Source organism: Geotrypetes seraphini, chromosome 5, assembly GCF_902459505.1.
Source record: "Geotrypetes seraphini chromosome 5, aGeoSer1.1, whole genome shotgun sequence".
NCBI classification, from domain to species: Eukaryota; Metazoa; Chordata; class Amphibia; order Gymnophiona; family Dermophiidae; genus Geotrypetes; species Geotrypetes seraphini.
Genome location: NC_047088.1, coordinates 134,599,908 through 134,623,323, shown reverse-complemented (window position 1 = coordinate 134,623,323; position 23,416 = coordinate 134,599,908). Strand labels below are relative to the sequence as shown.

At 41.8% G+C, this 23,416-nt stretch overlaps 1 protein-coding gene across 6 annotated transcripts in view; it reads left to right on the top strand.

Moving 5' to 3' along the window:
* The window catches only part of AGAP1 (ArfGAP with GTPase domain, ankyrin repeat and PH domain 1), a 1,748,840-nt gene that overhangs the window by 1,132,077 nt on the left and 593,347 nt on the right, over nucleotides 1–23,416 (top strand). For all 6 annotated transcript variants that reach the window (XM_033947219.1, XM_033947222.1, XM_033947220.1 and 3 more), the window contains one exon: nucleotides 13,679–13,840. In XM_033947219.1, coding sequence (XP_033803110.1) covers nucleotides 13,679–13,840 — 162 coding nt within the window. The remainder of the gene's footprint in view (nucleotides 1–13,678; nucleotides 13,841–23,416) is intronic.

The window sequence follows — 23,416 nt, the reverse complement described above, 5'->3', positions numbered from 1 at the left end:
CTCTCAAGTCAGTCTCAATGTGATATCATTGTTACTTTTTGCTGTGCACCTTTGAACTTTTCCCTCTAAACTGAGTGGGAGTCCTCCAAGTACAGTTCTGTCAGTGAGAGGGTAGTGCCAGTGGCGTACCTAGGGTATGTGGCACCCGGGGCCCATCATTTTTTGACACCCCCCATGTAAAAAAATTTTTTTTTTTTTTTTTGCAATAACCATGAAATGGAATAAATGGTCAGAATAGAAACAGGCAGTGAAAATTTTCTTTTATTGAACCTCATATATGTAACCATTATTCCAAACATAACAAAACATAAATTATGTCTAAATTGTCATGACATTAGAAGTACATATGGAGTAGTTGCAGGCAGTGGCGTACTTAGGGTATGTGGCACCCAGGGCCCATCATTTTTTGACACCCCCCCCATCTATATGAAAAATATGATTTTTAGTACCAATCTACATATCGCACCACAAGAGTGTACCTAGGAAAAGGCAGCATCTTAAACACTGCAGTGAGCACTAGAACACCAACACATACATTGTAAAACTAAACAAGCCAGATCCCGCACAGTCAATTGGTCCTGTAGTCAATGCCAACTGAAAACTATGTCTTTTTCATACACACAGAACAGAGATACACCCTCGCCCAAAATGGAATAATCACAAACTAAAAATAGAAATATGTAGACAAAAGTTAAACTGATCCTCCAAGAAACCAGACCCTGGATACAATGCAACACCACAAAAAACAGTAACACATGTCCTCTAATACAGTGCAAAATATAAAGACAGTAGATGTAAATTTGAAAAAACTGATACATAACAATCACCACTTTATAAATTAACAAATAAAAATAAAACAAATAATGAGATATAAAAAAATACAATTTTATTGGACTAATCCCCGTAAGCTCGGTCCCCATCCCCGCAAACCACCTGATTCCATCCACACAAGCCTTGAATTGTTTATATTAAAGTATAAAAAGAAACAATATTCTGTACAATTGTCAATTTATAAATCAGCGTCTTCTCCCCACTCTCTTCCCCATTTCCCTTCAGCATCCTCAGCCCACTCTCTCTCCACTTTCCTTCAGCGCACGCACATAAAAACAAGCAAGTAATTTTATATCATTTTCATTCTATTCATTTATAGAAATTAAAGTCTAGATAATGCCAGTCATATAACAAAACATGATTTTACAAAAATAATTCCCTGCAGTCAAGCCTGCAAGGATTATTAGATGTCTTTCAGCAGTTCCCCTCCCTCCCTCCCCCTTACCTTTGTGGCCAAGTCAAAATGATCTACCAACAATAAAATTTTAAAAACACAAAGCACGCTGTACGCAGAGAAAATGTTAATTATCATTTATATTCCGCGGGTTTTCAAAGAGGTCAAGGCAGATGACTTTATGCAATGTCACCTCAGTAACAACTATACAAAAATAGACAAATATTCCCCCTCCCTTTTTACTAAACTGCGATAGCGGTTTTTAGCGTAGGGAGCTGCGCTGAATGCCCCACGCTGCTCTCGACGCTCATAGGCTCCCTGCGCTAAAAAACTCTATTGCGGTTTAGTAAAAGGGGGCCATAGTGCAAAATATAGACAGCAGATATAAATTTTCAAAACGGACACATTTTGATCACTAAGTTGAAAATAAAATCATTTTTCCTACTTTTTTGTCTGGTGATTTCATGAGTCTCTGGTCCTTCTTCTGATCCTTCTTCTTTCTCTCTCCCCCTGGCTCCCCTCTTTATTTCTGCCTTTCTTTCTCTCTCCTCCTGGCCCCCCTCTTTCTTTCTGCCTTTCTTTCTCTCCCCCTTGACCCCCCTCTTTATTTCTGCCTTTCTTTCTCTCCCCTTGGTCCCCCTCTTTCTTTCTGCCTTTCTTTCTCTCTCCCCCTGGCCCTCCTCTTTCTTTCTGCCTTTCTTTCTCTCCCCCTTGCCCCCCTCTTTATTTCTGCCTTTCTTTCTCTCCCCTTGGTCCCCCTCTTTATTTCTGCCTTTCTTTCTCTCCCCTTGGTCCCCCTCTTTCTTTCTGCCTTTCTTTCTCTCTCCCCCTGGCCCCCCCTCTTTATTTTTTCCTTTCTTTCTCTCTCCCCCTAGCCTGCACAAAGCCATCGTGCCGATTTCTCCACTTCCACGATTCTTTCCCTACCCTCACCCCCAAGCCAGCAGCCGATTTCTCCCTGCTCCTTCCCCGATGTCCTGAACTTCATCGGGCAGCAGCAGCATTCACAATTCACTGATGTTGCCCGCTTCAGGCCTTCCTCTCTGTCGGGTCCTGTCTTCATGAAAACTGGAAGTAGGCAGGACCCGGCAGAGAACAAGGCCTGAAGCCGGCAACAGCAGCGAATTGTAAACGCTGCTGCTGCCCGAAGAAGGTAATGGAGCACCGAGGCAGTCCGCTTCTCCCCCCTCCCAGCCGAACCCCCGCTGACCCTCCTATCTCCCCCCCCCCGTGAACCTTTCCGACCTTCCCAGCGAGAGCAGCAAACCTCCTTCGCGGCTTTCTCCTCCCTCTGCCGCGTTACTGATGACGTCATCAGTGATGCGGCAGAGGGAGGATAAAGCCGACGCTACTGGAGGGAGGTTTGCTGCTTTCGCTGGGAGGGTCAGAAAGGTTCACTTGGGGGGGGGGGAGAGAGATAGGATGGTCAGCGGGGTTTCGGCTGGGAGGGGGGAGAAGCGGTCTGCCTTGGTGCTCCAAGGCCTGGCGCCATTACCTTTTTCGATAATGGCGCCGATGCTGCTTTCGCTGGGAGGGTAGGAGCGCGATAGGGACCGGGCCAGCTGTGCACCCCCCCCTAAGGCGGCACCCGGGATGGACCTCCCCCTCGCCCCCCTTGGTACGCTACTGCCCTGGGGAAACAGCCTGCAACAAGATCATGCGATGCCAGAGATTTTTGCCTGCTTCGGCTGTTTCCTCCGCCGCGGTCCCGCCCCTCCTCTGACATCAGAGGAGGGGCAGGACCGTGGCGGAGGAAACAGTCGAAGCAGGCAAAGATCTCTGGCATCGCGATCTTGCTGCAGGCTGTTTCCAGACGCGACACCCGGCGCAGGGGGGGGTAACTGGACCGGACCGGGAGCACCCCCTCAGGGCTTGGTACCCGGGGCGGACCGCCCCCCCCCGCCCTCCCCCTTGGTACGCCACTGGGTAGTGCTTCAATACTGTGTTTTCAGTCACTAGGAACAGGTAGGTTCCACAGAGTTTTGCAATACTTGCCTGTCCCTCACTATTGAAAATGCAATAGTGAAACAGCACTCCCTACTAGTGCTGCCCGATTCAGGGAAAAAAAATTGATTCGATTCAGCCTATTGAATCAATTTTTCGATTTGATTCGATTTTCCTGCCCAAGTGGATGGTTTTTTTCAAATATCCTGGTGCATTTATTTTCTTGCCTTTTCACCCCTTTTATAGCCTCTTCACCCACTTTGTCCTCTCCTACCCACTGGTGCTGTGGTGTAAACAAAATACTAATACTCCTTTAGACTCTTGTGAATCACACTAAACTCTTAAACACTTGGCTAAAGCACAAGTTGATATATCCAAATGGATTTTGTGAAGCTAAGTACTTCATAACTATATTCTTGAATGGGAGAGTATTGCTTAATAAATGAAGACCAGTATATAAATTAAAATAAGACTTGTGAAGTATTTAATATATTGAAAATATTGAAAATATTAAAAAAGAAAAAAATGTTTTGATAAAAATTGAAGAAAAAGGAGAATATACAGGACCGATGATAGCTCACCCTGTGGTTATTAGCTTGAAAAACACATCAGGCTTATAGCTGTGAGCGCTTGAGATCTTTAGTACTTCTCCATTACATCCATTTGGATATATCAACTTGTGCTTTAGCCAAGTGTTTAAGAGTTTAGTGTAAACAAAATAAACAAACAAAAAAGACTTTTCATCTCTCTCTTAAATCCTAGCTCACGTTCGTGGTCTAACGCCACAAAATAGAAAATAAAATTATTTTTCCTACCTTTTGTTGTCTGATCATTAGTCAGATCTTATTGGTCCCGGGCTCCGGTTGTCTTCTGATAACTTGCTTGCCAGGGTCTCCTTCTTTCTTCTTTCTCCATGCTAACCATCCATCTGCCATCTCTTCCTCCCTTTCCTTTTTTTCGTCTCCATCCACAGATCCACCTTTTCTGAATTACCCTTTCATCCTTCATTTCTTTCTGCTTCCCCGCCACCCCAGGGTCCACCATGTCTCCCTTTTTCTTCTCAACTACCCTCCTATCCAGTATCTCTATCCCCCCATCCACGCCATCCCTTGTATCCAACTTCTCTCCCTTTCTGTTCCTTCCCTCCCTAAATCCCATTGTCCACCATCTCTCTCCCACTCCTGTTTTTAGATCCTTATTTTTTCTATCCTTCCCATCTCCCCTCTCCATGATTTTCCCCAAGTCCATCTCCCCCCTCCACCAAGTTCATTTCTCCCATCTATCTTCTCCCCATCTCTCCTCCAGTCCACCAACTCCCCATCTCCCCTCTCCCTCCATCTACCTTAAAAAAAAAAAAATTATGGTACTCCTAAGCCCCCACCACCACCACACCCCTGCACCTTTCCCAAAGAGAGTCCAGCAGGAGGGATGCATCTGGGAAGAGGTCTGCCGGTGGTAGTAGCAATCCATTCCTGCCACCACTCCTTATGTCTTCTTTCCACTGCAACCCACCCTCAGTGAAAACTTCCTGTTTCTGCTTGGGCGGCCGAATGGAGATAAGATACCTGGAGTAGCGGCAGGGTAATGAATTGCATTTGCTACCGCCGTTTTTGCCTGGCCAGGGAGGAGAGGAGAGAGCCTTGCTGCCAGGAAGGAGAGAGTCTTGCTGCCGACGATCTGCACCTGAGACCCGTTCGGGCTTACTCTCTGCCACCGGAGTTCTTGCTTGCAAAACCAGAAGTTACATTGAAGCAAGGATTCCAGTAGTAGAGAGAAAGACCGAACGGGTCTCTGGTGCAGATTGGCAGCAGCAAGACTCTCTCCTCTCCTCCCTGGCCAGGCAAAAGCGGCGGTAGCAAGGGTCCAACGAATCACTAAGTCTGATTTTCTTCAATAGCAAACCGATTCAAATCGATTCACCCAAAGTGAATTGGAGAATTGATTTGAATCGTGAATCGGGCAGCACTACTCCCTACTGGCAGGACTATAGGTGGAGGACTCCTGCTCAGCTTAGAGGGAATATAGCACTTTTGTAACTGCTGAAATATTTTATGAACCTCATTCTCAGCATTGTATACAACAGAAATTGTGACCCTTAAGGCAGGTGTTGTGCTGAAACATGGATCCTGTATCGGGACTTGGTATCCTCTATTGGACTTTATTAGCTTGTCTTGGCCTTTATTTTATTGAACACTAATGTTTGATATTTGTGTTACTAATTAAGACTTTGTATCACTACCTCTAGTTCTTTTTTTTACTCATAGAAAGCCCTTGGTTCATCCCTACTCTGTAGTGCTTGGGTTTGACCTTTTCTAATTCCACTATATCTTTTTTTAGGTGCAGTAACCAAAATTGCACACAGCATTCAAGGTGTGGTTGTACCATGGGACAATAGAAAGGCATTATAATAATGTCAGTTTTGTTCTCCTTTCCTTTCCTAATAATTTCTGATATTCTATTTGCTTTCTTTGCTGCCGCTTCATACTTGAGTAGAGGATTTCAATATGTTATCAACAATTGCACCTAGATTCTTTTCTTGGGCTATAACTCCTAATATGGAACCTTGCATCATATAGTTATGAGTTCCCCTTTCCTACATGCATCACTTTTCACTTACATTAAATGTCATGCTTCAGGAAGTCAAATTTGTGTTCTTTTAATCATTTCAGTTGGCTCTTTTCTTCTGTAAGGTCACACTAATATATACTTTAGTCTTTTCATTTGTATCTGTAGATAATAATTTATAGGCTCATGGTTTCTACTTGCTTAGTGTTTCCTTTTGAGAATTTTATTTACTTTATGAAATAGTCGCTTGATATTTGGTGTTTCTTGGAATGCTCCAATTTTGGTGGGCAACTCAGAAACTAAGGGCTCCTTTTACGAAGACGCGGTAGCAGTTTAACGCATGTAATAGCATGTGCTAAACCACCGGTTGCGCTAGCCGCTACCGCCTACTCTTGAGCAGGCGGTAGTTTTCTGGCTAGCGCGGGGGTTAGTGTGTGATGAAAAGTCACTCGCATTAAAGCCGCTACCACAGCTTCGTAAAAGGATCCCTAATAGTTTATATTGATGTTTAAAGATGTGGTTATTAATATTTTGTGTGCTGTTTTCCTGTTTCTAAAAAGATGTTTATATTGTAAAATTGTGTTTCCTTATTTAAGCTGCACTAAATTGCTCAATTGTGCACTGTTATACTCATGAACATTTATCATGAATTGACTAAGCTGTAATATCTTATTAAATGGCCTAATACCTAGTGTTAGTACCACTAGATTATGGCTGAGGTAGCCATTTTGATTCAGGGAGCTCTGGGCAGGAATACCTTGGAGTTGCTACTGCTCCTTACCCATCAATACCCATGTGAGAGACCAATATTAAATTCTGGGGAGGATGAATTGATATTTCAGTGGGAGAAATTTTGACAGGAGATTGTATTATTTATTTAGCATTAACTCTTTTAAATTGATCCATAGAAACATTGGGCTGTGTGTTAGCAACCCGGTGTTCATAGTGAAAAAATTTAACAAATTTCTGAAGAATATGATAACTTTACATGTGCAAAAGAAAAAATGCATAGTGGTTCTATAGTGAAACAAATGGAAGTCCAAAACAAGAAAAGAAACTTTGGACTCGTCATTCCTTGGTCAGATGATTTATTAGAAATATAATTCACTATTCACTATTGATAACACTTTTTTCCATACAAGCAAGTGTAATACGTATTTGACACGGTCCGTGTTTCAGCATAAAAAGCCTTCCTCAAGGGTCTCAAATAGGCAACAGCTTGTATACTTTAATGCCAGCTGTAGTATTGATTTTGAATAGTAAGCTACTTTGCATGTACAGTATTTGCATACTTCACAGCACATTAAAAACTCAAAAAATTATTTTACATAGACTGAAGTACCAAAAACCCAAACTCTTCATATTCATTTATTTTTGATAAGCATTCAAAAATGAAAAAAAATGCTATATTTTTAATAGTTATATACAGAAAAACTGATCAGCAGTATTAGCATAACACTGCAAAAGTGCTGCTTTTTGCATACATGTCTAAATTCTGATTTTAGAAAACTGGGTTGCACATTTCTAAAAACTCAAAAATGTTCATCCACAAGGGAGTGTAGTTTGTATTGGACTAGGATGCCCTTAAAAATAAATGTGTTTCCCATTTCAGAAGAGAACTGCACATCTATATTGAAACAGATTAACATCAGGATTTACACCTACTACCCCAGATGTCTAGGTTTCAGAAAAGTGCTCCATCAGAGGGATTAGGGGAGGTTGCCCCCTTAATTACCCATTATTTTATGTTTCTCTCTTCCCCCTCCTGAAAGCAAGACTGGAAAAAGATAAAGAGTTCTGTGACAGCAATAGAAAAAAATACACATGTACAACTATGTCACGTGTACAACAATTACTGACAAATGTGTGTATTCTAACACACACAAATGTATATTGCTGTTTCAAAACAAATCCATTGTAGGAAGCAAAAAACTTTTCTCAACACCTCTAAAAATTTTTACAACATTGAGCAAACTGAATCCACATAGAATCACTATGATATCAATGAAATTTGAGTACAGTGGACCTCAGACACCCAGGCACCATAATCAACTTTAGGGGGCTCATAATCGAAACGGAAATATATCTAAAATCTCGCCTAAATCAGCACTTGGATGATTAATAAGACAAGTTGTCCAAGTGCTGATAACCAAAACGGGTTTTAGACTTATTTAAAAAACAGCTTATGCTTCTTCAGTGCTGCTGTAAGCCCAGAGCTGAAAGGGGTGTTTTAGGAGGCGTAGTGAGGGCGGCATGTGGGCTGAGCTACACTTAGTTGTACTGCAAGTATAACCGAAAGTTTAATGAGACTGCCTAGATCAGTGGTCTCAAACTCACGGCCCGGGGGCCACATGCGGCCCGCCAGGTACTATTTTGAGGCCCTCGGTATGTTTATCATAATCACAAAAGTAAAATAAAACAGTTTCTTGATCACATGTCTCTTTAGCTATAAACCTTAACAAACTTACAATTGTTCAAGGAACAAATTATATATTACAAATCAAAAATAAATCAAGCAAAAATGCAATATTATTCAGAGAAAATAACAAAGGCCAAAAATCCATCAATGTTATATAAAATATTAAAAAGAATATCAATTTCAACTAGTAAGGAGAAGTCAAATGAAAATAATAACACACTTACAGCACAAAAATTGGCAGATCATTTTACAGAAAAAATTAAAATTATAAGAAACTCCTTTGTAATAAATCAACAAGGTAACAATGCCCATGATCAGTTAAAAACTGAACACTCAACCTCAAAATGCTCTAAGTTTAAAATTCCAAGCCAAAAAGAAATTGAGTTGGCTATTAAATCTATCAATATTAAAAGCTCAAAAGCAGATCTTCTTCCCCCATTCATTCTGAAACAATACTTTCAAATTTTTGGACCAGTTATTCATACTTTAATTACAGAAAGTCTGACCCAAAGTAAAGTACCAAAAGACTGGAAAAAATCAATAATCCGTCCAATTCTCAAAGATAATAAGACTAGTAGTACAGATCCGGCAAACTATAGGCCTATATCTAATATCCCTTTTCTGGCCAAGTTAACGGAAAAGATAGTTTATTCCCAAATATTAGATTTTGTAGAAAAAACAAACGTTCTCCACCCTAATCAAACAGGTTTTAGAGAACATCACAGCACAGAATTATCACTAGTTGGTTTAACTACATCCATTCATTATTTTCTCGACCATCACAAAACTACTTTATTAATTTCACTAGATCTTTCCGCAGCATTTGATACCATTGATCATAAACTTCTCATAAATCGCCTTCAATCTATTGGGATCACGGATCAAATTCTTTCTTGGTTTAATTCTTATTTTACAGATCGCTCTTCTTCTGTTTTCTTTAAAGAATCTATATCTAATCCTATCTCATCCACTTTCGGTGTTCCTCAAGGGTCTATTCTTTCTCCTCTACTATTTAATATCTTTCTAGCACCACTCCTTACATTGTGCCAATCTATAGGTTTTCAAGTTTTCGGATACGCTGACGATATTCAGCTGTTACACCCTGTAGATACGGATAATATTTCAGAAATACATGAGATTAGTAAGAAACTCGATCAAGTTCAAGATTGGCTAAATACTAATAAACTGGCCCTTAATATAAAAAAAACGAATTTGATGATTTTTCCCTGGAAGGAAAATCCCACACTTGTCACCCCAATTACTATAAGAAATATCCCTTTACAGATAGTCAATAAAACGAAAATATTAGGAGTAATTGTGGATTCCAAATTAAACTTTCATGACCATATAAGTTATATTGTTAAAACTTCATTCTACAGATTACGACAAATTAGATCCATCTCAAAATTTCTGAATGCACAATCTTTAAACATTCTTATCCACTCATTAGTCATATCAAAAATAGATTACTGTAATTCTCTTTTTAGAGGTATTGCACTAAATGAAATCAAACGTTTACAAATTATACAGAATGTCTCTATAAAACTTATTACAAAATCTAAAAAATTTGATCATGTTACTCCCCTACTTGAAAAGGCACATTGGTTACCTGTCATCCATAGAATAACTTATAAAATCTGTTTACTTACATTTAAAACACTACTATATAAGACTCCTGCTTTTATTCATAGACTTTTAATACCGTACCATCCAACAAGAACATTAAGATCTACTGATCAAAATCTATTAACAATACCTTCATTGAAATTGATTAATACAAGACGACAATTTATATTTTCCGTAACAGCCCCTCAAACCTGGAATGCTCTTCCAATTTTTATTCGGAACGATCAAGATTTGGTAAAATTTAAATCACTATTAAAAACATTTCTTTTTAATGATGCTTTTAATTCCTGATTTTTTATTTGTTATTTTTCCTAATGTGTTTTCCTATGTTTTATCTTTTATATAACGATTGTATTTCATTACCCTATTTTTACCCAATGTAGTTTAATAAGTTTTAACCTTTGTAAGTATTGTAATCCCAATGTTTGGTTTGTCTGTTTGTTTGCTCTCTTTTAACTAAATTTGGAATTGTACATCGCTTTGAATATGAGAAAGCGATTAATCAAGAATAAATAAAAAACTTGAAACTTGAAAACTTGATGACAATATTATTGTGACTTAGCCAAAAGGAAAGATTTATAAACTATAAAGAGTTTTACCTCATGCAAAATTGTCATTTCTTTAATAAGACATTAACTATTTTTTCTGAGGCCCTCCAAGTACCTACAAACCCAAAATGTGGCCCTGCAAAGGGTTTGAGTTTGAGACCACTGGCCTAGATGGAACTTATACGTTGTGACTTAGGCGATGTAAAAACAGGTCCAAGTGCCCAGAAGGTATCCAAAGTGACCAGATAACCACTGTAGACACAAAGTACAGAACCCCCCCCCCCCACACACACACACTGCCCCAGTGATCACTGGCCCCCCCCCTCCCACAACACCATAAAAATCAGAATAAAAATGTAAATGCCTGCCTCCAGAACATCAGCACCTGGCACAGAGATGGCTTAAGTAGTCTGGGGCTATTGGGGTTGTAGACAGGTGGGTCTAGTAAGTTTTGGGGATGTTTTGGGGGGCTTATCATGCCTATAAGGGAGTTGTGGTGAGATGTTTATGTGGCACCCTTTTTGTGAAGTTTGCAGCAGTGCCCAGTAAGGTGCCCCATTACTGTGTTGCCATGTCTGGGTGTCTAGTCAATCACTTGGCTGACCCCTCCCATGTCCAAAAGGTCTTGTTCTAGGTGTTTTTGACTTGGATGATTTTTTGGACGAGAATGGGGTATAAAGATAGATAATCTAGCAGTCTGGGTGATCAAAAGGCTGGGCATATAATTAAAGGATTCTCTGGGAAAAAATATTTTGGACATAATTATCCCTTAAAATTTTTTCTCATCGTTTATTCTATTACTTCAAAGTTGAAATGTAATTCTTGTTTTTAGTTTGGATGTAATCCGCCTTGAACCGCAAGGTAATGGCGGAATAGAAATCACTAATGTAATGTAATGTAATATTTTTCGAGAATGGACTTTGGAGACTGCCGACTTTGGGCGACTAGCAACTTAGGCCCAAAACGGACTTAGATGTATTTTTTTATTATGCCTCTCCACGTGTTTACTGGGGTAGTGTATCTTATCATTGGTTCACAGTACCTCCCATGCAAAATATGAAACTGCCCAGACATCAATAATTAGCAACAAAAAAAGCTTTGAAAATAATAAATAGGATTGAGCTAAGTTTATTTTTTCAAAACTTTTTTGGTTGCTAATTATTGATGGTACTGTGGACCAATGATAAGATACACTATCCCGATAAAGGAATAAGGTTGGTTCCGGTGCCTGGGTGTCTGAGGTCCAATGCTGTCATGTTTCTTTGATATAGACTTAGTAGATAAGGACAGGTTGTTCATCCTCTCCAAGGAAGGGAGAACAAGAGGGCACTCTCTAAAGTTGAAAGGGGATAGATTCCATACAAACGTAAGGAAGTTCTTCTTCACCCAGAGAGTGGTAAAAGCTGGAACACTCTTCCAGAGGCTATTATAGGGGAAAACACCCTCCAAGGATTCAAGACAAAGTTAGACAAGTTTCTGCTGAACAAGAACGTGCGCTGGTAGGGCTAGTCTCAGTTAGGATGCTGGTCTTAGACCAGAAGGCCGCCGCGTGAGCGGACTTCTGGGCATGATGGACCACTGGTCTGACTCAGCAGTGGCAATTCTTATGTTCTCCCTCTATCCATTAGTCCAGCACCTCTCCTCTGCTTTACTCCCCCTCTTTTTGGTCTCTCTCTTCCCTTCACTTCACCCCAGGTCTGGCATCTCCCCTCCCCTCTCTAACTCCTTCTTCCTCCTCCCTCTGCACAGGCCTGCCTCCCCATCGCCAAAGGGGTGATGGGTCTTAAGTGCGCGAGACAGACATGTGCCGACAAACGAGCGCTGACAATTCCATCCCAAACAGCTTCTCCACCAAAAGATGACAACGTTTAAGGGTTCGAGGTTGAAGAGTAGCACAGCACTCGCACGACTTTGGTTGATGATCCGGCCCAAGGCACTTTAGGCACCGACGGTGTGGGTCCGTAAGGGAAATCGCACGCTGGCACTGGCTACACTTCATGAAGCCCGTTACTGGCCGGGACATAGAAGGAAAAACGGCCGCCGCAAAACCGAAGCCCCGGCAGTCGGACGGAAGATTGAAAAAAAATTTTTTTTAAACTATAAATAAAAGAAATAAAATAAGAACAGTGATTCGTGAAGAAATAAAGACAAACCGCGGTTCAGAGAAGGCATGAAGTAACGAAGTTAAACGCAGAGAGTCAAAGACGGACTTTTTGGCTCCGTGGAAAACTGAGAACTGAGGAGACGCGCCCTACGCTGGGCGGGAAGGCACTCGCGCATACGCGGTGCGGTCGACTCGAAACTTCTAGTTTCTTCAAGCAAGTCTGCTTGCGAGCTTCCGCATCCTGGCTCCGCTGATGACGTCACCTATATGTGAGAATAGCCTGCCTGCTTGTCCTGGGATAATCAGGTATTCTTTTAAGTATTTTCCCTTTTTGTCCCAGCAGGATCATCTAACTATAGTACGTAGGGCAAAGTGACTTGCCCAGAATCACAAGGAGCAAGCTGGGATCAAATTCACAACCTCGCCTACATGTATGGTTCCAAAATGGAAGATCCTGCTGCACATATCCATAGTATATATGTTCATTCCTCAATGTATGTTAGAACAGGCTCATATCAGAAGATCCTGTTCTAAGATATTCGCAGAACTTGAGACATCTGAACCTAGAAATTTCAATTCTAATTTGTGCATCTTTTCAAAAATGCCACTCTCATTTTAATTTGGAGAGTGTGGCACAGTGGTTAGAGCTACAGCCTTAGCACCCTGAGGTTGTGGGTTCAAACCCTGTGCTGCTCCCTGTGACCCAAGTCACTTAATCCTCCACTCCCTTAGGTACATTAGACAGAATGTGAGCCCACCGGGAAAGACAGGGAAAATGCTTGAAGTTCCTGTATGTAAACCGCTTTGAGTGTGGTTATGAAACTACAAAAAAAGAAAAAGTGGTATACAAGTCCACATCCCCCCTTTCCCTAATTTCAATTCCTGCTCTTTGTATTTTATTGTATACTCGGTTCCAGTACCTCAGTTCATTCTGAGGTGAAGTTAGATCATGCTGTGTTGTCACTAAGGGGTCCTTTTACTAAGGTGCACTCCATTTTAGTGCGTGCTAAATGCTAACACATTATATCTTATGGACGCGCTAGCGCGTGCTAAATCAGCTACTGTACTTTAGTAAAAGGACTACCAAACTTGTTAAAAAAGTCTTATTTAGAGTTAAATACCTTGTTATATGTTGAATTAATTGAAAGTTTTTGGCACAGAGTTGCTTGATGTTTTAATACATTTCAGTGCCTGATATTTCTCTCCCATTTTATAAATACATTAAAAGTTTTCCTTTTGAATTGCAGATACCGGGTTGGGAGAATCTGTATGTTCTAGTCCTAGTATCTCTAGTAGTACCAGCCCTAAACTGGATCCTCCTCCCTCACCTCATGCCAATAGAAAGAAGCATCGCAGGAAGAAAAGTACAAGCAATTTCAAAGCGGATGGCATATCTGGTGCAGCTGAAGGTAAGGCAATTTTCTTTATTCTGGAAGAACCTCTGAAACGTTTCTTAATTTTTATGTATGCTTTATTTTTATTTATGTTGATAATCTCCAAAGTTATCCATAGATTTAAGGAAATTTCTTTGAGGAACCTAGAAAGCAGTTTTCATGGTGTGTTTAATTTTCTTCAAAACATGTACTATAAATATGCAGAATGGACTATATTAGAAATTTGCTCCTTCCATTACTAATGCGTAGCACCGGTTTTAGCGCCGGCAGTGGCGATAACTGCTCTGACAATCATAGAATTCCTTGGGGTAAATGAGAAGTAAAGAGGAAAAAAAACAACAATAAGCCTCAAAGCACTAGTGAAAGTGCATTTCATTTATGTCATGACTACATAGTGAATAGTCCTGTCTTTAATATAAATATATAGTAGTTGAATGAACTTCAGTTATAGTACTGATTTGGGGGCCCTTTTACTAAAAGGCATTAAGCCCTAACACACAGGACATGAAAAGGCTTACCACTAAATGCATTGTGCACTAAGGGCCGGATTCTCAAAAAAGCTACCGAAAGTTAGGTGCTTAAGTTAAGTGTATTAAATGGCCCGATAATTGCGCCATTAAAAAACAAATGGATTTTTAAAAATTAGGCACCGTTAGGCATTCTCCAGGACCGGTGCCTAGCAGCACCTAGTGATCAGCACCTAGTGATGCCGAAGCCTAGAAGTGGACGTGTCTAGGGTCGGTGCCGCTGGCTGTGATTCTACAAAGATCCTAGGTGCCGGAAATATAAGCCTGTAAATCCCTGGCCTACATTTCCAACACCTAGGATCCTTACTATCCATGATTCTGTAAGTGGCGCCTGTCCATGATTGACACGTGGCAAGTGCCTGTAGTATCAGGCGGTGCTTACAGAATCAGCCCCTAAGTGCACATTAACTATTTTATAAAAATATTTATCCCAGGACAAGCAGGCAGTATATTCTCGTAATGGATGAAGTCATCCTTGGAGCTCCAGTACGGACACTTTAAATTTCTTCAAAAGTCTTGAGACAACCCTTACCCTTCCTGTCCAATGTTGGCTCGCTGGACAATCAATTCTTAGTTTTCCGTGGAGCTGAGAAGCCGTGTTTTTTAATTTTCAGTGCATCAAACTTTAATTTTTGTGCCTTCCCGAGTTTATTTTATTCAGTATTTCGTTATTCTTTTCAAATGTTATCTCCCTTTTAATTTTTTCCTTTTTTGGTTTTTTGGGCCTTCTGATCCCATGGAGCCTGATTTCAGGAGGGGGGTGTCAAACCCTTTTTGGTATATCTTCTACTCAACCCCCGCTGGACCACTGAGACCTTCAACTTTGCATCTGCGGTTTTTCCCATGATGTCCAAGCCTTCCAAGGGATTTAAGCGATGCACTCAATGCAATAGGACCATTTCTGGCACTTACCCATGCAATTGGTGCTTTCAGTGTCTAGGCCCTGACCACCAGGTGGAGTCCTGTAAGCACTGTTGCCAGTTACAGAAAAGATCCCTGAAGGCTAGACAGCTCTAACACAAAAATCTCTTCAGTTCATCATTGGGAGCATTGAGGATGTCTGACTCTTTTGATACTGAAGCTCAACCAATATTGGCATTGAAGCTAGAAACGATGCCCCGCTCGATGTCGGCATCGTTTCCTTTGCTTCCATCAAGGATGCCTAGTAAGTAAGAACATAAGAACATATGAATAGCCTTACTGGGTCAGACTAATGGTCCATCAAGCCCAGTAACCTGTTCTCATGGTGGCCAATCCAGGTCACTAATACCTGGCCAAAACCCAAGGAGTAGCAATATTCCATGCTACCGATTCAGGGCAAGCAGTGGCTTCCCCCATGTCTTTCTCAATAACAGACTATGGACTTTTCCTCCAGGAACTTGTCCAAACCTTTCTTAAAACCAGCTATGCTATCTGCCCTTACCACAACCTCTGGCAAGCTAAGAAGCATAAGCATACTTCCCCTCCCTGACAAGCATCAGAGTCTTCTTAGGGATCCACTCCATCGACACACTCCAAGCGTCAATACCAAGAGATTCACACTCCTTCCCTATATTTGGTGTCCCTGCAAAGGCATGCCTCTTTATTGAGGTCTCTAAAGCCTAGATACCCTTCAGCACCTACTGTACCAATGTCCACCATGGTACCGATGCCATCGATACAGGAGCAGTTTTGAGAGCTAGTGCAAAGGGAGTTGGCTTCTATGCTGCAGCCACAGGCAGTGCATGCCACCACTATAACACTACCAGTACCAGCCCAGCTTGAGTATTGCTCCTCAAGGGCCTCAAGGACCATGGCATGAACTCCCCCCCAAAACTAATCAAGAGCCACAGCATCGAGACATCATAGTTTATTCTCCCACTCAATGTCATACTGGTGACCGACATTTCAGGAGTGCTTTCAGGTGCTCACATCATCATCACAGCTGGCATTCCTCTTCATATTGTCGCTAATCTCAGCACCGATCTTCTAGAAGGTCTTGATTACCTCCACATGGCATCGAAGACCTATCCCACCACACCTGTTCTGATGGTCCAGACCTCTCGGCAGGAGAATCATATTGCCTTTTCACCACCACCCTGCAGATCTCCAGAGAGTCTGTTGTTCATAAAATTAATGCAACAAATAGGTCAGAATCTTAAAAAAAAAAAAATTGGAACCAGAGTCTGAACCCAGAGCAGAACTCCTTAGTGCCTTGAACTATGAACAGACACCAAGGGACTGCCTAAAGCTGCCTTTTCAAAATTTAATGAAAGACACCATGTTCAAAAACTGGGAAGCCCCACTTCTGATTCCTATGCTCCTAGGAAATTGGGTTTGACAAGCCTCAGTTATAGCATCAATCTCTTCTGGTGAAGTCTGCTCTGAAGAAAGCTAACAGCTCTAGAACTTGTGCTAGCTCTCCTCCAGAAGATAGAGGAAAGAACTCTGGACTAGTTTAGAAATTGTTTATTTCAAAATTCCATGCTTACCAGGTGCATTCTTAATTATAATTTTTATATGACCTTCTATATGAAGTCCTGGTTCAGCAATTGTCTCAATATGAGCACTATATCCCTGATGCACAACTTTCCAATTTCCAGCACTTTATAACTAATTTATTGCAAATCAGGAAGTTTATGGCTAGGTCAGTTTTTGACACCTTTGATGTAACCTCTAGAGTGTTGGTCTTTTTCCATAGCCATGAGGAGACAGGCTTGGTTGTGGGTTTCAGATCTGGATCAAAATGTACAGAACTGGTTGGCCAACATTTCATGTTTGGGTGATGAGATTTTTAGAGAGAAAATTGAGGAGGCCATGCAAAAAAAAAAAAATCACTAGGCATGAGCAGTCTATGTCAACATTGTCTGCTTCCAAAGCCACCAAAGCTCTGCCTCCCAGACATTACTTCAATCCTAGACACACTTTTTCTTCCTCCTATACCAGAAGGAGAGACATATCATCTACCACTACATTTAGAACACCTACACAGAGATGTCCAAGGCAGCAGAAGTCTCAAAAGACCCAGCCTCTACCAAAACAGAAAACTCAGCAATTCTTTTGACCTGCTTCTAGAGAGCTTAGCTAGCATCCTGCAGTCTCTACCCCACACTCTTCCCATCACCTATTTCCACCAATGTTGGGCCCTCATTATATCAGACAGTTGGGCAGGGCTATGCTCTTCACCTGCAAAGCATACTCCCAAACAATCCTCCTAAAGAGTCTTCTTTCATTTCCTAGCAGAACATCTTCCTTCATCAAGAACTCTCGGTCCTGCAGCTCAACTCTATCGACTCAGTACCCCTTCTGCAGAGAGGCCAGGGCAGGAGTTCTACTCCAAATACTTCCTTGTACCAAAAAAGACCAGAAGTCTATGTCCAATTATTAATCTCCATGCCCTCAACAGATACTTGGTGAAGGAAAAAATTCTGGATGGTCTCTCTTTTTCTACTTTTGGAGAAGAATGACTGGCTCTGCTCTCTGGATCTCAAAGAAGCCTACCAGCCCACAGAAAGTATCTTCACTTTTGGATAGGAACATCCAATACAAGGTGCTGCCATTCGGCCTAATGTCAGTACCCAGAGTATTCACAAAATGTTTAGTTATAGTGGCTGCAACACTCTTCTCATACAGCTTTCCTGTATTCCCTTATCTCGATGACTGGTTGATCAAGGTATCATCACTTCATTCTGTTCAGTTAGCCAACAGCTCAAACATACATTTTCTGGACCGTCTAGGGTTTATTTATTTATTTTTATTTATATCCCATTTTCCCATGAGCTCAAAACAGGTTACAGATTGACATTCACAATCAGTTTTGGGACAGACAATCATGACAAGGAGAGGAATACAGTTATATAAACACAGATCTTATTCTAGAGTCTTGGCTGGTCATAAAGAGAAGAACATAGGAGGAATATTTGAGAAGACTGTTCATTGGTGGCCCGATTGGCAGAAGAGGAAAGTTTTCACTGATCTACGGAAAGTCATTAGGTTAGTCCAGTGACATTATCTGTGTGGGAAGCAGGTTCCACAACTGGGGAGGAAGTGGCTGTAGGAACATTTACGAGCAGTGTTCATCTGTAGGGTTCTCCCCATGGGAATGCTGAGTCTTTTCCAGAAGTTCCATCTCCAACCAACTCAGAATCTAGAATTAATTGGTGTTCTACTGGATACAATTCAGGCTCACCAGAGGCTAGACACTCGATTTCACCTCTTACAGGACACATGGCTTCAATAGCTCATGTAACTCCTTTTGCATGTCTTCACTTGAGAGAGCCTCAGTGGACTCTTGATTCTCAATGGCCTCAAGCCACAGATCGCCTATCCCAGAAACTCAGGGTCACCTCCCCACTATGTCAGTCCCTTCAGTGGTGGTTGGTATTCACAAATCTATTCAGGGGCCTATACTTTCATATTCTTCCACATCAGAAGATACTGACAACAGATTCCTCCATGTTAGGATGGGGAGCCCATCTAGATGGCCTTCACACTCAGGGCACATGGAGTGTTTAAGAAAAATCTTTACACATCAATCTTCTAGAGCTATGAGCAATTCATAACGCTCTTCAGACTGAACTCTGAGGACTTTCTTAAGAGATAAGATTCCACAGATGACCCTTGAAGGGAGGAATGCTGGCCTAGTGCCTAACCCTCAGCAAACCTGGTTCTAAGAGGGAGGTTGTAGAAGATCTGCATTAAAGATAGTTTTCACAGCAACCTGTGAACAACTGTCTATTTAGAGAAGGAGGGAAGAGGACATTATCTTTCTGAGAGGAGAAAAGTAGAAGACATAACTTTGGGTAAGAATACATTATTTTGCTCTGAGCTTTAATAGGTTTGGGGAGGAAAGCTCAATTGCAGGTTCCCTTCTAAAGACAGTTTAGATCATAAAAGAACAAACTTTTAATAAAATCCTAAGGCTCTCTATACTAGACTGCTATATTCCTAGTAGCTTAATAAGGTTAATTAATTAGCTCAATAACAAGATGCAGACAGTAGTCCATCAGCAAGAGAGTTGCTATCCAGTCTTTTGCATTGAATGTCACATGCATGACTTTCTTCCGGTTGGCAAGAAGTTTTATAATAATAATAGCTTTATTTATATCCGGCCTTAACTTTTCAGTTCAAGACGGTGTACAACAAGAGGTGCTGTAAGGACTGCAGGATGCTGGCTGCAAAGAGCTCCTAGCTCTCAGAGAATGGATACATTCCCTTGAGGCTAGAGTAGCAGACTTGGAGGAGCTGAGGGAGACATAGAAGTACATAGAGGAGACCTACAGGGATGTTGTAGAGAAGTCCAACCTCCAGTCTGGTAGCCCATGTGCTGCCTTGGAGAAGAGAGGTCTCCTAGAAGGAGAGCATCACCCTGGTGAAGTAGGAAATAATCCTGTAGCTAGGACCTGCCCACCAGGGAATGCAATCTCCTCTCGCACCAAGGATGTGTATCCAGGGGCTTCTGCCCAGAAGGGAAAAGTTAGGACAGTGGTTGTAATTGGTGATTCAATTATTAGGCATGTAGATAGCTGGATGGCTGGTGGGCGTGAGGATCGCCTGGTCACTTGCCTACCTGGTGCGAAGGTGGCGGACCTCACATGTCACATAGATAGGATTTTAGATAGTGCTGAGAGAGGAGCCAGCTGTCCTGGTACAAGTAGGTACCAATGACATAGGAAAATATGGGAGAGAGGTTCTTGAAGCTAAATTTAGGCTCTTAGGTAGAAAGCTGAAATCCAGATCCTCCAGGATTGCATTTTCAGAAATGCTCCCAGTTCCACGCGCAGGACCCAAGAGGCAGGTAGAGCTCCAAAATCTCAATGCGTGGTTGAGAAGATGGTGCAGGGATGAGGGATTTAGATTTGTTAGGAACTGGGCAACCTTCTGGGAAAGGGGGAGCTTGTTCCGAAAGGAAGGACTCCACCATAACCAGGATGGAACCAGGCTGCTGGCGCTATCATTTAAAAAGGAGATACAGCAGCTTTTAAACAGAGATGTGGCCAAAGACGACAGTCGCCCAGGAGTGGATGGTTTGGTGTGAGGTATCCTTGGAGGATACTATTGAAACAGGTTATTTAGGGAGTCCCGGTAGAGAGGTTCCAATAATGGTGAAAGAAAGCCAGGAGGGTTTAAGAGGAAGGCAGAGTAAAAGACTCAAATTTTCCCTGTCTTCTCAGCAGACTGTAGTTGCAAGGAAAAAACACAATTTGAAGTGTCTGTATACAAATGCTAGAAGCCGAAAAAATAAAATAGGAGAGTTAGAGTATATAGCACTGAATGATAAGATAGATATAATAGCCATCTCGGAGACCTAGTGGAAAGAGGACAATCAATAGGACACTGTTACCTGGGTACAAATTATATCGCAAGGATAGAGTAGATCAAATTGTTTGGGGGGGGGGGGGGTTTGCACTATATGTTAAAAAGGGAATTGAATCAAATAAAATAAACATTCTGCATGACAGATAGCAGTGTGGAATCCTTATAGATAGAAATTCCATGTATGAAGGGAAGGAATATAATGGTAGCGTTATACTACTGTCCCCTGGGGCAAAATGAGCAGACAGATGAAGAAATGTTTTCAGAGATTAGGAAAGCTGGAGAAATGGGTAACACTGTAATAATGGGTGATTTCAATTACTCAAAACACCTCAGGACAAGGACATATACAATCAAAAATTACTTAATCTATGCCCTATATGGAACAAACCGGGGTCTCTGAGACACTGCAAGACCTCACCATCACACACACATGATACACTCACTCATTCACAAATAGGAAGAAAAAAAAAAGAAAAAGAAGTGGAGAAAAAGCCTCAGTTCAGCTTCATATGGCAAAAAACTCCACTTCTTATACGGCAAGCAGACACAAATAGACCACTTGCACACGTGTGAGAAATAAGTAATGGTCAAAAAGAGGCACTGTAACAGCCCTCAGAAAACCATTGTATAATTCAGCACACCAAAACAGTCATGAAAAACTTGTGTAGAAAAAACTGCATCTCAGCACAACATAGGTTCAACAGCTGCAAACTTTGGCATCTCTCTGCGCCAGAAGTGGATTGTGTGTGGAGTTGGTGTGAGTTCTGCACGGAGGGTCCTGACTTGTCTTTGATGCAGTGAGATTTAAAACCCCTGATGCATCAGAGTGAAACGTAGATTTCCCTGTTGGGTTAATTGGCTGTGGTATCTGGGTTTATGCACTGATTGCAAGTGCCTTGGAGAGAGCATGGACTTCATTGGCAGCTATGTTTTTTGCCTTTTTTTGCACATGTAATACTGTTAGTGACTGTTGTGCTGAGGTGCAGTTTTTTTCCCATGAGCTTTCCATGATTGTTTTGAAGTGCTGAATTATACAATGGTTTTCTGAGGGCTGCTACAATGCCTCTCTTTGATCGTTACTTATTTCTCACACGTGTGCAAATGGTCTATTTGGCCCTGATTCTGCAAAGTGCGTCCCGATTGATAGGTTGCTGCAAGAGCTGTGAGAACTGGCAACAGCCTATCAAGGAGCAGTGCAGGGCCGGTCGGGAGTTTTCTCACAGATCCTTAAATGTAGGCCAGCATTGTAGAGGCCTAGATTTAAGGCTTCATTCTCGCCCCTACAAAGATGTGCAGAGATACTTACTGACGTCTAAGGCCAATGCAGATGAAACCACACCACGCCTTGGGTGTCTGTAAGTATCTGTACGCTTCTCCTGTCACAAGCCCGACTCCGTTCCAGTCTTGTGCCAATTAGGAGCCCAAGAAATCGACCAATGAAACTGGTTAAGGCCGACCAATATGTCCCTGCTGGGCAGGAGCAGGACCAGAAAGCTCAGGCTGAGTTCAGGCAGGACTTAGTGCATAGCCCTGGGAAAAACGGTTTGGTCCCTTTAAATCCTCCATCTTTGAAACTGCTGACCAAACAGGTTAGAAGGCAGCCTCAGCTGCAGAAAGCCCTTCTCCCGCATAGGGCTGGGCGTGGCACAGCAGCTCTTGAGCATTTAGAGAGGTGGCAGTCTCAGAGGAGGGGGCAGCCCAGGGAAACTACCATGTGGAAGGAGCCCCCACCTTCCCAGGAACCAGTAGATATAGAAATGCTAAGTCCAGAGGCAGAGGAAGAAGCCCAGAGGAACCAGGAACCAGAGGCCATGGACTGGAGTGCTCTGCCAAAACTTACTGTTCCAGAAGAAATGGAAGTAAGCTGAATGGACTGTTTTCAAAAGTTTTCTTTTTATGGATTTTTGGGGTTTGGCTGTTTTGCTGCTGGGACAACTATTCAGCTGCAGAAATGTTGTGTGAAATTGTCACTTTTGAGAAAGATAAATTGACTGTGTTTGCTGAGGAAGGAGAACTGCTAGCAAAGTGTTTTTGGCTGTTTGAAAGTTTTTTTTTCTGCCAAGATGGCCGCTGCAAGCAGAGGCTTAGCTGCAGTTAGGCAGCACTAGCAATGTCCTTCCTGGAGTTGTGAAAACCCTGAAGGTTGGGAGCAGGATTGCCCAACATCTATGTGGTGTTTTTTTGTTTTGTTTTTTAAAAATGTCTTTATTAACAATTGCAAAGGGAACATACAATCAGGAGCTTGACAAGCATAGAAAAACATAGCAGGCAGAGAAAACAACACTTGAAACGGGTCTACTTTTGTATTTTGCTTTGGCAAGGTACTACTTTGGCAAATCCACCAATCTTCTGCTCCTTAATCCCTGCAAAGGAGAGAAGAGCTACAGCATTGCAAAGATATAGTTTTGTGTTTGGCCCAAGGACTACTTGTGACTGGACTTATGCTTTATTCTATTGAGGCCAGTGTTTGCAAGGACTTACCTGAGACATAAAGTGAACACTTTGGGATTAACCAGACCAGGCTGGTGAGTGCAACAATATTTTGTTTCCAGTTATTGTTTGCTATTATTTTTGGACTTTTGCTTTTCGTGTATTTTGTTTGACCCTGACTGGATGATTAATAAATTTGATTGCTTACTTTGATACTTACCTGAGTTGTGCCATCCTGACTGTTACACACGGGGTAAGCTCTCCACTACAGGGACTTCCTCCCATTTGAGGAAGCACGCCGGGGCTATTTTTGTGGTTGTGTTCCGGTCCCTGCTAT